This window comes from Fragaria vesca, linkage group LG1 (assembly GCF_000184155.1).
Source record: "Fragaria vesca subsp. vesca linkage group LG1, FraVesHawaii_1.0, whole genome shotgun sequence".
NCBI lineage: Eukaryota > Viridiplantae > Streptophyta > Magnoliopsida > Rosales > Rosaceae > Fragaria > Fragaria vesca.
In genome coordinates, this window is record NC_020491.1 from 2,853,517 (window position 1) to 2,867,175 (window position 13,659).

Consider the following 13,659-nt stretch of genomic DNA (forward strand, 5'->3'; position numbering starts at 1 on the left):
CTTTGGCAGTGTTGAAGTCGATTGTAAGAGAAGCGATCAGCTCGGTGAGTGTGGTGGTAAGAATATTGACAGTCAATTGATCGTCGACGAACCATTGTTCATATGCAGGATTGGGGATACGAATAGGAAGAGGAGGGATGCCCTGAACCGGAGTAGTGGCGTCGGAAGCTTCAGTAGAGGCGGGAGGTGGTTTGGATGGGGTGGAGAGAATGGTGGTGGAAGGAGCAGGGATGGAGCCATCAACATAGCCCCAAAGTTTGTTGCCATGGAGGTAAGGTTTGATTTGACGAAGCCAGACAAGGTAGTTTGTTTCGATGAGTTTGATAAAGTGAGAGGTGTTGGGTGAAGGGGGGTGGGAAACAGAGGAAGAGGAAGCGGCGGAAGCAGAGGCCATTGGAAAAGAAGAAAAGCTAGAGGGTAGAACCTGAAACTGCTGATACCATATAGAAGTTGTATTTCATTGATTCAACTATGTGTACAAGGATGAGTATTTATAATACAGTATTACTTGGTAACCAAGCTAAGCTAAGGGGTAGAAATCTATACAAAGATTACATGTTAGATTACCACACCAATATAGAAGACTATGACTTAAGGCGTGTAGAGGAAGACTCGCTAACATAATATTTAAGTAGGGATAACTTTTCTTAAGAATCAGCTACCCCCCACCCAACTAATTCAGGATTAAACTCTAAAGCACCCTGAATAATCCTCAAGTAATTGAGTTTACTATCAGACTAATCAGAGAAACTTTCATTGGGCTGGTCATGATCCTAAGTCCTAACCTGTTTGGGTTTGCCTTTGTAAATAAGTGGACTCTCAGAAAATAATTGGGCCCAACACTTCAATATCTGTTACGTAGTTGGATAGAAAAACTGGGTGAAAAAAAAAGGAAAAAAAAAATCAGTCGAACTGGGCTTTCTGCGGGTTAGGCGGAGAAGAGGTGAGGCTAGGCGGATCGAGGTTTCGTGCGCCGGGGCGGGTCGGAGAGGTCAACCTTTTTTAAGTGGAAGAAAAAAAAAAAAAACTAAACCCCATTTTACCCCACAAAGTTTACGTGGCCACACCACGCCATATCCTACTTCTCTCCACGCGGCCCTACTGCCTTGGCTACTAAGCAAAATCGAATCCAATCCCATCTCTCTCTCTCTCTCTCTGCAAATCGGAAGCGATGCACGAACCGGAGCTCCAGGACCTCGCCGACGACGCCGATTATGCGGCGTCGCAGCAACACGTAAGCCTCTCTATCTCTTTCTCCGATCACGCAGACTTGAATTTCATCGTTTTCTCAACTGTTTCTTAAGACAATCGATTCGATTCTGATCGCAATTGGAATTGGAATTGATTTTTGGTGCTAGGGCTCGGCGAGCATGATGCGAAGCGATAGCGGCAGGCACAGCTCGTCGAGCGAGCACGAAGGCGCCGAGGTGGTTTATGTGAAGGATAATGTGACCATCCACCCCTCTATGCTCGCGTCGGAGAGGATTAGTGGACGATTAAGGCTAATTAAGCAGGGCTCTTCACTTTTTATGGTATGAAATTGTTTGATTATGATCATTTGGTTACGAAACGATTGATTTCTTTCGTTTTTATGAAGAATTTTGGTGGATGATTTTGGTTTTGGTGTGAATTGTAGACGTGGATTCCGTACAAGGGGCAAAACACCAATGCTAGGGTTTCTGAGAAAGGTTCTGGAGCTTTGCACTTGGATTTTTTTGTCAATTATTTAGTTATTGTTTAGGAATTGTGTTGAATTTGATGTGTGCTTGTGCTGGTGTAGATAGGATTCTGTATACTATAAGGGGAGTGCCGTTGACAGAGGTTCGGTCCATTCGGCGCCACACTCCTGCACTTGGATGGCAGTACATTATCATCGTTTTGGCAACTGGTAAAACAACTTGCACTTAATTACAGTGTTGGCTACTGTTGGTTGGTGGTCTGAGAATTATTTGGAATTTGTGAATTTGTACACATAGAGGGGTTAGCAGGTAGTAGTTGGTATATAATCTCTGACCATATTAAGTAGAAGAAACCAACGCATGCTGTAACCCGAGATTCCTTAGCCTTGGTTATCAGTCCTTCATTGGTCATTCATTTCTCATATGATGTACACTGTAAGAACTGTTTGGGCATACCCTATACTGGGTATGCTAAACATGAAACTAATAGAGAAATATTAAGTGTATAGGGACCACTGATTGTTTCTCATTCCAATTAGTTTTAGCTTCACTTTAAGTTCATCATCAGTTAGTATTTCTTCTGCTAGGTACTTCTGTTTTGGTAATTGGTCTATATAGGCTGCTATCTTAATATATATATTCCTTTTTTTTCAGGACTTGCTTTTCCCCCTCTGTACTTCTACAATGGAGGAGTCAAGGAGTTCCTTGCTACAATAAAGCAGCATGTGTTCATTGTGAGGTTGGTTGGTTTCCATTGATATTATAATGTATCATTCTGTTTCATTTTTGGTCTGTCTATCGTAGCTCGTAGGTGTATTTGGTGCTGTAGATTTTTTTGAGGAAGTATTAATGCTATAGTGTAGTAGATCCATTTATAGAGCTACAAATAAAATTAGCGTAAACTTATGCCAAATCGACAATGGCGCTTGTGAGATTGAGAGAGAGGTTTTCATTGTTTCTATTGGCTGCTGCCCTGATATTTACTTGTTTGCACTCAAGTGGTGTTCCAAATTCTATTATCTGTAATCATTAATCGGATGAATTTTCCAGGTCAGCTGAGGATGCTAATGTATTTCTTGTGAATGATTTTCAAAATCCTCTGCAGGTATGCTTCCTACCAGCAATTTCTTTCGGCAATTAGCTTACAAATTTTACTTACAAGGCAATCAATTTGTGTTAATTGATGCATATAACATCAGCTGGAACGTCTATTTCTCCTTTTATCTAGGACATATTGGTCTTATTTATATTAGATTAACAAAGTAAAACATGGGGATCTCTATGTTGCACCATATCTTTCTTTGATGATATCTTATTAACATTGTGTTGGTTGGCTGGCATGGTCCGTAGTCCCTTTCTCCTCTATTTTTAAGCAAGAGTTTTTGTTGAACATTAACTGTATGATGGTCTTATGGTTTAATCTCTATTTTACAAACTTGATGTCTGAGTGTCTGACCCAAGGCTGGAGACCGCAATTTTTTCTAATGACTTATTGGCTTCTTCAGAAAACTCTATCATCTTTGGAGATACCGAGGGCGCTTTCTGTTGGAAGTGAGCCATCTACATCTTCCTTAGTTGGCGAGACGTCTCTAGATGAAATGCAGGAGAGAAAAAGTGAGGATGTCCAAAATGATTATACAATTTCTCAATATAATGAGAGGCAAAAGCAAAAGAATCATGATCCTGCACGAGATATCTCAATTCAAGTGCTGGAGAAGTTTTCTCTTGTGACAAAATTTGCTCGAGAAACAACTTCGCAACTCTTCCGTGATGGCCATAGTAATGGATATGGAGGTATACAAAGGAGAAGTAATAGCCTGTCTTCCATTGATTACTCCTCTCAAAAGGCATCTGATGATTCAAACAAAGTCTCTGATAAAAGTCCAGTCCCCGAGGATCCACTGGAGGTAAACCTTCCATCCTAGTATTGATTGTATTGCATTCTGGTAAGCATTGTTGTAATTGTTATCCTTCTAATTAAACTCAAGGCAGTTTTCTGTGGTGTTTCATAAAATACGTAGTAAAACCAGAGTCTTGGACCCTTTAGACTTGATTAAGCCAAGGGTTTTAATTTCTTTCTAATTTTTACATCCATTGATTTAATGTTGTTTATTTTCCTTCTGTTATTTTAATTGGCAGTTTGACAAGAATTCACTGGTATGGGGAAAACCACGACAGCCTCCTTTGGAGTTTGATGAGGTAAACCCAACCCGTCTACTTTTTATGCACTAGATGGAAACAAGGCAAAGTTAGTAGTTTCAATTCTTGGAATGTTATATAAGAAATAAAGACAAAAATTTATCATGACATTGACATCCATATGTAATACTAGGTTTATCAGAAGTTTGATATTACGTAGGTACTACTTAATATTGATAGGAAATTAGTCTCTTGCTGTGAACCCATTGGCTCAATCCTTTTACCTCTGACTACTATTTTAATATGTTTATCTAATGCACTATGGTGAACCAGGTTAAAATAAACAGTTAACAGTATGGTACTGGTGATGCTAGAAATGTGCTAAAATTGTCATATTGCTTTGTGTAACATGATTTATTATTTTTCAGTGGCGCACCTTCTTGGATTCTGAAGGGCGGATCACGGATTCAGAAGCTTTAAGAAAGAGAATATTTTATGGGGGAGTTGAGCACAAACTACGGAAAGAGGTTTGCATGTTGTTGTATTTTGGAAATTATAAGTTAAGTACTTTGTATAATATTGCATCTTCTCAGTATTGTATTGTTAATCATGAACCTAGGTCTGGCCATTCTTGCTGGGATACCATGCATATGATTCAACATACGCAGAGAGGGAGTATCTCAAGGCAATGAAGAAAGCAGAGTTTGAGACAGTAAAGAAGCAGTGGCAGGTTTGTAAAGATATATTGTAACCTTTATAGTTCATCCTTCCCCAAAGTTTTCCTATTTTTAAAATGCTTTGCTGAGTTAAGATAAATAACCTTCATTAATTATTATAGTCCACTGTCGAAAGGTTACCTCTTTTCTATACCATCCTACCACCATTATGTAAAATATTGAATTGACACTTGAATATAGGTGTGTGTATGGAAGAAACATATGTCTCTATCCAGTAGTTAGGTTCGCTGGTGTAAAGGCATTTAACAAGTGCTGCAAAATATTGTAGGCAAGAATATTTTATGGGACATGTGTAAATGTTTGTCTAAACTATGTAATATTTTGCAACGGTTCTATGTGGGATGAGATGTTCTTTCTCTCTCCTCTCTCCACGTTCACAACTATCTTAAGCTTGATTAGGTGGCATAACATATGCATTTTTACTCTGCAGAGTATCTCCCCAGAGCAGGCAAGAAGGTTTACAAAATTCCGAGAGAGAAAAGGCCTTATTGACAAAGATGTGGTATGATGAAACCCGCATACTTATTCTTAGACTTAACTTCAAAAGATAACTACAATGCAATTTTCAATTCTAAAACTATGAACTCTATTTGTTTTAGGTGAGGACCGACAGATCTATCTCCTTCTACGATGGGGATGATAATCCAAATGTGAATCTGTTGCATGATATATTGTTAACATACTCGTTTTACAACTTCGATCTTGGTTACTGTCAGGTGATGACTTCTTCTAATGACTTACTGCAGTTGGCTGCATAAAATTACTTTGTATTGAAGCAATGATTTTGTTTGGCAGGGTATGAGTGATCTTCTGTCCCCAATATTGTTTGTAATGGGGGATGAGTCGGAATCATTTTGGTGTTTTGTTAAACTGATGGAGCGCCTTGGGCCCAATTTTAACCGTGACCAAAATGGCATGCACTCTCAACTTTTTGCCATAACTAAGGTCTCTCTCTCTCTCTTGCTCTCTCTCTCTCTACACACACACACACACACATATGGGCATGTATATCCTTTCCGATGCCAATGAAATAATGATTTTTGTTGTTGTTTTTGTGGCAGCGTTTTTTCTTTTTTTCATTTACCCTCACCTTAGATTGGGATGCCACAGTGTTGTTGGGTTCTTAAATGCTTGAATGAAGTTTTTGGTTACAATTTGCTTTGCCGGGCAGCCATTATTGTATGAATTTAATCCTATATCTTTGCTTTTGCAGTTGGTGGAGATGTTAGATAGCCCCTTGCATAATTACTTTACACAGCGTGACTGCTTGAATTACTTCTTTTGTTTCCGCTGGGTTCTGATACAGTTTAAAAGGTCAGTTCTCTTATCTGCTAGTGAATTATTTTTAGTTGTGCTCCATTCATTCATGTAAGTGGGTTGTGTGTGGTGTGTGTTGTTTTGGCGCTCATGGTGTCATATTTTGAGGATATTTCCAAACCACAACCTACCTTGTGCCCATACATCCATTGGCCACATCGCAGAGCCTTCTGGCTTCTGGCCTCTGGTTCAATATGTTCAGTGCTAGATGTTAAATAGTTTTACGTGCAATGTGGTTAATGTTTTACAGCTGTTGTTAATGCTTGTAAAAGCCTGTTGATTCATGCACGTGTAACCTGTATAACAGGTCATAATTTAAGGTTCCAATAATGAATAATACGTTTGTTCTGCTCTTTGACAAATATGTAGGATATCACATGTTACATTTTTAATACTACTGTATTATACTTTTCCTCTATTTTTCCTAATAGAGTTTGATCACATATCTCTAGGGAATTTGAATTCAACAAGACACTGAGATTATGGGAGGTACTGTGGACACATTATCCATCTGAGCACCTCCACCTATATGTGTGCGTTGCGATACTCAAGCGATACCGTAGTAAGATAATTGGGGAGCAGATGGACTTCGACACTCTACTGAAGTTCATCAATGAGCTGAGTGGTCAGATAAATCTTGATGCCGTTGTGAGAGATGCAGAAGCTCTGTGCATATGTGCTGGTGAGAATGGTGATGCTTGCATTCCACCTGGAACTCCGCCCTCACTACCTGTTGATGATGGTTTGTTGTACCCTCAACAAGAACTAGATGAGGTATTGTAAATGACTTTCACTCAACCGAGGATCTCTATAAACTCCATAGGAACACTTATTATGGCATCACTAGATAATTGGTGCATTGTTGAGACAATTAGCTTGTGTATCAGCGTCTGCGGATTTTGAAACATACAATATGTTCACTTCATGATACAATCATCTATTGGTGTCTATATATTTTTTTTTATTTGCATATTTCTAAATTACTGCCAAATGAGCTCATGTTGCAAGTTCACTAAGTTTTGCTTAGAGAAGGTTGGAAAAGAGGATACGATCAATAATCATTTTATTAGTAATTAACTGCAGAGGAAACATAGGGCACTGGATAATAGTGGATGCAACTGCTTAATTATCTATGATGATCATGAGAAGTTGATTCAATCTTTCATCATCATCACTTATGAAATAGCTGGTAGTGTGGGGAATGAGGATCATCAGCAGATGAAAATGGCATCGTAGCTGATGATTGCATTCCCTCAGTAGCAGCAGCAGCAGCGGTAGTGCATCCAAATGCTGCTTCGAGCAAGAGAAAAGAATCCATGTGGGCAAAGAAAGGCTCATCATCGAATGCAAATGTTGACGATGATGTTGCGATGTTGCCTGTAATTGTAGGCAGGCAGCACTGAATCCAGCTGCTGCTTGGCGAATATTGATGGTCTATATCTGCGTAGTCGAAATTCAAGCTCTGATCTGTGTTACTAGTGTAGTCACCCATCCAGTATGGGTAACTTGTTGCCGTCATAGTACTCGTGATAGTACTGGTACTTGGATCGTCCTCTTTGCTGTTAATTCCATCTTTCAGTTCCTCCTCACGAGTCATGCTTTCGGTCTTAGTTGATTCAGTACCGCCGATGGTTTTCCTCGTTTTGTTACTACACCGGCAGTTGTCTTGATGTTTATGAGTATTGTCCGAGTAGTTATCATGATTATTGGTTTTTCTTTTGCGGCCGCTCAGACCTCCAGATTCCGGTGCCGGGCAGCAGCCGGTGTTGTTCTTGTTCAAATGGGTATTCCAGTAGTTCTTCACTTCATTGTCTGTTCGACCGGGAAGCCGACCAGCAATCAGTGACCAGCTACACATGGTTGGTTACAAACAAATCAAACCAATGGTAAACTTGTAATGAGATTTCATCAACAACAAAACCTCACAATACTGTCATTTCTGCATATTTTCGGGTTGCAGTTATGAAGCAAACGAAGTGTTGGGAGAGGATTACCGGTTGCCAAGGAGCTTATGCATTCGGATAATGAGGTCTTCCTCCTCCTCGGACATATCTCCACGTTTGATGTTGGGTCTCAAGTAGTTCTTCCACCTTAGCCTACAGCTCTTTCCGCTTCGATTCAAACCTGATCGCCGTAGTCTGTCACTGGTGAAGAACTAGAACATGAAAAATGAGTACAGTAAGTAGCTTAGCTCAACTAACCTGATCGCTTGGAAACAGTTGCCCAGTTTCCTTCACCATGAGTCTCCACGTACTTCTTGAGAATCAAATCCTCCTCTGGCTTCCACAGGTTCTTCTTATTCCAACTACTGTGTTGCTCTTGCTGCAAAGCTTTCACTCTTTTGTTTTCCATAACACTCTTACGTATACACTACTAAGTAGCTCTCTCTTTCTAAAGTAAGTAATTAATGGAGGTGAATGTGAGGGGGTTGGACTATATATACAGAGATATATACGTAAAGAACACCGACTGGTCAGAGGGCTAGGAACTCGTGCATGGTTTTATTCATGTATAGGACTACATTGAGCATTTGATGTGTGACTTATGGGGCCTGGACTGGTAAATGAGAGGGTCCTATGATATTCTTACTTTCTTAGTTCCCCACTCTCCCTACTTTAGCTTTTCTTGACACCCCCCATTTGTTCACTCAGCTCTTCTGGAAAAGCTACCAATTCAGGTGTATCTTCTCCATCTTTGAGCAAGTACGTACTTCCAATTCAATCTTACTAGCTATAGCTACTCAGATTTCACAGAAAGTGAAATACTTGATAAAAAAGAACAGTAACTATGCCAGGTGATTCAGTTGAGTGCGTTCATCTATTATTTTCGTTGCAGTTTTACTTGGACTACAGTTCCGAGGATAACGAGCAATATTGCATGCGAAGATTATCAGATGGAGATGGTTGATTCCTTTTGGAGACGCACGGGTGCCCCCCCCACACTTTTCAAGCTTTATATCACCCAATCTCACTATGGTTTTTCCCTTTTACTGTGAGTGTGTGAACCAATGAACTCTATTTCACTCAGTGGATCTGTAATCTATATGAATAAGTGATTTTTAGGTTCTCAAACTTTCAGAATATATAAGACGGATAAACACAGTGAATTTAGAGTTTAACTCAACGTGACTTTAGCGTTTAAATTTCTACCCAGAACTTGAGAGAGTGCTAAACCCTAAATTCACATTATATCAGTTGATATAGAAAGCTTGGTAAAAAATTAAAACTAGTTGAACACATAGCACTTGATTTTAGAGAGAAAGATCACCGTCTACACCTTTGGCGTGAAAAATGTGGTGTTTCCTATGTATTAGTTTCCATGGCTTATACATGCACGGTCGACATCGATCTATCATGCATATAGATGTTTCTGTCATACAATGGAGTGATGCAGAATAACATGATGTTTCTGTCACTTAGTCTCGATCAGCTCAGAGAACCACATGCACTCAATTAGTTTGTTCTTCCAAATGTATCTTAAATTATTTGCTTATAATCATAGCTCCCTTTTCAGTTCCTTGCATTGCATTCAGCAAATTGTTGGATCAGTGTCTCCTTCGAGTAACAAAACAATCATGGCTCAAATCCAAGCTTGGTTTCACCCTTCACATGCATGTCCCTTCTTCTTCTTCTTCTTTTTTGCTTGGTTTCACCCTTCACATGCATGTCCCTTCTTCTTTTTCTTTTCTTTTTTTCTTTTTTTTGAAAAGGATTTTGGACCATGTTCGTCCTTTCTTAATCATGTGATGCTTTGCCCAGAACGATGCATAGCCGTTCACTAGGCATATATGAAGAGCGTTCATCAAGTTCCATTGATTCAATCTTTACACCTTGAATCCCATTGCCTTTTGAAACACATCGATCAGCTGCTTCAAACTCAGTTTCCGACGACCGAAAATGAAAAACTTATACATAATTAGCAAACGATGATCGAGACCGAATAGCTCGCGCGTATTTGTTCATACATAACATGCATTGTTAGAACTTTCGCATTTTGGTTCTAATATAGGAGTAATGCATTATGCATATTACTCTCTCTTCTATGGCAAAATTTTTGCTTTAATTCTCGGTCATTATCAGCACGTAAAGTTGTACTAATGAACAAGTTCATCCGACGAGGGATAGAAAATGACAAGCTTGTGTGCGGGCATAGTGGCATACAATCCATTTTTAGGATTAATAGTGCTTCAAATTTCATGGTGGATTACCTTTATGGAGGGCCATGAAAGCTAGCTGCAATTAAAATCGATCGGTATTGTCAATTTCCGATGTTTCTTTCTTTCTCTCAAAAGAATGGAATGCTTTAGGAATCAACTAGTAAATTATTCGTTTGATGTGATTCTCAGATGATCTTGTATGAGATAAATGCACTTTTAGATGTACAAATAAAGTTGGATGATTACAGGCCTGATGAGCATTTCTACAGAATTTAATTTTATATATGAAGAAATCTTTTTATTTCCAAATTCAAATTCAGAAAAGAAACTATCTACTAGGTTTTAATTTTGAACCCAAAAATAGTCCGGCATTGGCGATTCCGATAGATCATATTACTGTCAATACATATACAAACAAATTGCTGTATGTTTTTTCTTTTAAATTTGTGTAACAGAAGTTCTTCGTGTGAATTATTTCTTTTGCAAATGGACGAATTTCAAAATCTGCACTATATGCTGCAGATAGAGAGAGAGAGTCACACTTTTAAGCTGGCATATATGTTGGGGTTTCAGAATGCAGATTGCGATTCCTTCATCACCATCGACCCCATTATTTGCACAATCATATAGCACCTTTCTTCTCCTTTATCGTGAATCACATAAGTTAATAATGTACAATATCCTACAGTGTACCTTGCTGCAAAGCAAAAGCAAAGCCTTCAATATTATTCTAGCAATAATGTATTGATCAAAACCCCACCCTCCTGAATCCTGCTTGCCTCTGCAAAATGAGCTTGTTTTTGGCCAGTTTATCATCCCCCATAGTTCCCGGTTACATCAAACCATTGCACGACGTACAATTCAAAATCAAACTTTTTGGTTCAATGATACAAATGGAGTATCTTCCTAGGATTCTCTCTTTTCAGTATAATTATCAACAAGTTAAAAAAGTAAAAACTTATTAATTTCAATCAAATTTGTGTATATTGATATTGTTAGAAATCACGGTTTATTAAAGAAAAAGTGTAGAGAATGTACGTGCGACGAAAGCTTAATTAGAGGCTACATTGTGTTTGTATTGATCAAGAAAAAGAGCGAATTTAACCACCGGCGGAGGTACATAGAGACCAAGGGGTGCTATGGCACCCCCTAGATTTATGATTTTATATGCATTTGGTGTTTGGAGTCTAGCTAGTTTATAAGTTTTAGCTATGTTGGCACACACCCCCCCCCCCCTCCCCCCCCCCCCCCCCCTCCCCAGTCCTCTAGATTGGTTTGGTTTACTAATAAAAATAATACAAATTTTCTCTTTCTAGGAAAATTAGTTGTTTAGTCCAATAAAGAATAATAAAAGGTTTATATTAACTCATTCCTAATACAATTATCCTTCTACCTCACCCCATCAATTAACATTGTCTTCTATAAATAATCAAACTCATAGCAGCATATTCGTACAAATATGTTCAAAATCAGTTGAGAGACTACAAATACATCTTCCTGATATGGAACAAATAAGATTCGATGCAACTGAAACAATAGAGTTTGATTATTGATTATTGATTATTGATGACTCGATTATACAAATATGCTGCTATGAAATTGATTATTGATGACTCGATTATTGATGACTTTCGCAATATGCAGGAGACGAGTCCATTTTTAATGTATAACCCTATTTAAAACTTTATTATATTATAGATTATGTTTTTTTTTCTTTCAATAACCTCTTTTATATCGGCCCCCTCACTTGTATTTCCTGGTTCCGTCTCTGAATTCAACCATAGGTAATAATGTATGAATTGAGAAGCTCTAGCTCAATTATATGGAGGATAACATGCACTTGCAAGTGATTCACACTCACTGCTAACAGTAAACAGTGTGATAGTATGATACACAACTAGAGCTGATACCTGCGCCTTGGCGCGGTGTACATTTATGAAGTTGGTTAATGATTCAGTTGATTGATAGAAATGTTTTTTATATGTACTTCATAGAACTTCAATACATTGTATATCACATATACATATGATTCTAATAATAGAGCTATTACAAAAGCAACAATACTACATAACAAAACATCTAGTGTTGTGTCCTACCTAAAATAGTAAATGTCTTATAAGTGCACAAAGCAGAACAACTTGTCTAGAGCAATATGATCGAAAATATAGCTCCATTTTTTACTGTACAAAATGCTCATATTTGTTTAACTGTTTTTCACTAAAAACGCAGTCTTAGCTTACTAAGAGTTAGATAAAACACTGCAGTGATTGACATTTAGTTGTTGTTCAGCTCCTTGCTTGATGATAATTTTTCCTTGCTTGGGTTCACAATATGTAAAGATAATAAAGATCAATCAAGGATTAAAGAATAAATCTACAGTTGGAAAGAAATCAGACATGTATGATCATTCAAGAATTGACTATAAAACTTAGAATCTTTTGTCAAGTGGTCAATAAATAAATTAGGTGAAATTTAAGTAAAACTTAAGTATTTAATTAAAGAAAATTAAAAGTAATAGAAAAGGAAAAAAAAGAAAAAAAAAAGAAAAAGAACTAAACTACTCACATATAGCAAACTGAAGATCTATTTCATACTACAGAAGGAAAAGGAAAAAAAAAAAAAACAAACACACACACACACACAAAGCAAGTGATTAAGCAACTGAAAAGAATATCTATCTCAAACTCCTAAAGAGATTTATCTCAAAATGTCAAAGATGAGAACTTAACATAAAAACTAAAACCAAAGATGAGGAACCAAGTAAATTAAAAGTAAACAAAACAAAAACCAAATATATTGCATTAGTATATATAACACAGTACTTCATCACACGATATTTAAATTAACTTAGTACGTTTTGTTAATTAGGAGTTGGTTTGCAACCAGATAATTTCTTTGGCCAAATCAAAGATGTATATACTTCAATTAATATTCCGTTGCTAAAATGGAACCAAAATTGTTTCACCTCAATAATTAAGAAAATAGACTTGCTCAACCTTGGTCTATGATAACACTACCATATTTTAGATTACTTCGATAACAATACCTTTTGTGAGATATATGAAAAAAATAAATAAATAAATTTGAGACACGGTAATAAAGATAGGAGTTCAAAAGTTATTTCCCAACCCAGAACAACAACAACAACAACAAAAACAAATTATATAGAAGACAATTATATATATAGGGTTAATGGTAATTTTGTGTTTTTTTAGAAATAGAGGGCATAAATGGAATCACACCCACCAAAAATAAAGGCAAAATCGTCCGTGCATTATTCATGGGATGTGAACAGTGTTTATAAACAGTAAACCATTATTTAGTATATAGGTAAACTAGAGTTGATACCCGCGCCTTGGCGCGGTGTATATTTATAAAGCTGGTTAATGATTCAGTTGATTGATGGAAAAGTTTTTGATATGTACTTCATAGAACTTCAATACATTGTATATTACATATACATATGATTCTAATAATGAAGCTATTACAAAAGCAACAACACTACATAACAAAACATCTAGTGTTGTGTCCTACCCAAAATAGTAAATGTCTTGTAAGTGCACAAAGCAGAACAACTTATCTGGGANCAGTATGATCGAAAATATAGCTCCAGTTTTGACTGTACAAAATG

At 37.5% G+C, this 13,659-nt stretch overlaps 2 protein-coding genes across 2 annotated transcripts; one reads left to right on the plus strand and one right to left on the minus strand.

Annotated features, from left to right (window-relative positions):
- The first annotated feature begins 1,118 nt into the window (after nucleotides 1–1,118).
- On the plus strand, nucleotides 1,119–6,848 carry LOC101311790 (GTPase-activating protein gyp7-like). The gene is made up of 15 exons (XM_004287238.1): nucleotides 1,119–1,234; nucleotides 1,359–1,532; nucleotides 1,637–1,688; nucleotides 1,781–1,888; nucleotides 2,334–2,418; nucleotides 2,730–2,784; nucleotides 3,185–3,586; nucleotides 3,819–3,878; nucleotides 4,247–4,345; nucleotides 4,438–4,548; nucleotides 4,986–5,057; nucleotides 5,155–5,271; nucleotides 5,351–5,500; nucleotides 5,769–5,869; nucleotides 6,325–6,848. The coding sequence occupies exons 1-15, from the start codon at nucleotides 1,172–1,174 to the stop codon at nucleotides 6,653–6,655; spliced, it is 1,980 nt and encodes a 659-aa protein (XP_004287286.1). The 5' UTR covers nucleotides 1,119–1,171; the 3' UTR covers nucleotides 6,656–6,848.
- A 195-nt stretch (nucleotides 6,849–7,043) lies between these two features.
- LOC101291468 lies at nucleotides 7,044–8,224 on the minus strand. Its single transcript, XM_004288737.1, has 3 exons — nucleotides 8,074–8,224; nucleotides 7,867–7,996; nucleotides 7,044–7,722 (listed from the first exon to the last, which is right to left on the minus strand). Exons 1-3 carry the CDS (start codon nucleotides 8,222–8,224, stop codon nucleotides 7,044–7,046), a joined length of 960 nt encoding a protein of 319 aa, XP_004288785.1.
- Nucleotides 8,225–13,659: the final 5,435 nt, after the last annotated feature.

Bases quoted from the DNA above. Each gene is read 5' to 3' on its own strand.
- LOC101311790 (XM_004287238.1), top strand. From the start codon at position 1,172: ATGCACGAACCGGAGCTCCAGGACCTCGCCGACGACGCCGATTATGCG. The intron at 1,235-1,358 runs GTAAGCCTCTCT...TTTTGGTGCTAG, and splicing joins ATGCGGCGTCGCAGCAACAC to GGCTCGGCGAGCATGATGCG. The intron at 4,346-4,437 runs GTTTGCATGTTG...TCATGAACCTAG, and splicing joins AGCACAAACTACGGAAAGAG to GTCTGGCCATTCTTGCTGGG.
- LOC101291468 (XM_004288737.1), bottom strand. From the start codon at position 8,224: ATGGAAAACAAAAGAGTGAAAGCTTTGCAGCAAGAGCAACACAGTAGT. The intron at 7,997-8,073 runs GTTAGTTGAGCT...TACGGCGATCAG, and splicing joins AACTGTTTCCAAGCGATCAG to GTTTGAATCGAAGCGGAAAG. The intron at 7,723-7,866 runs GTAATCCTCTCC...AACCATGTGTAG, and splicing joins CATAAGCTCCTTGGCAACCG to CTGGTCACTGATTGCTGGTC.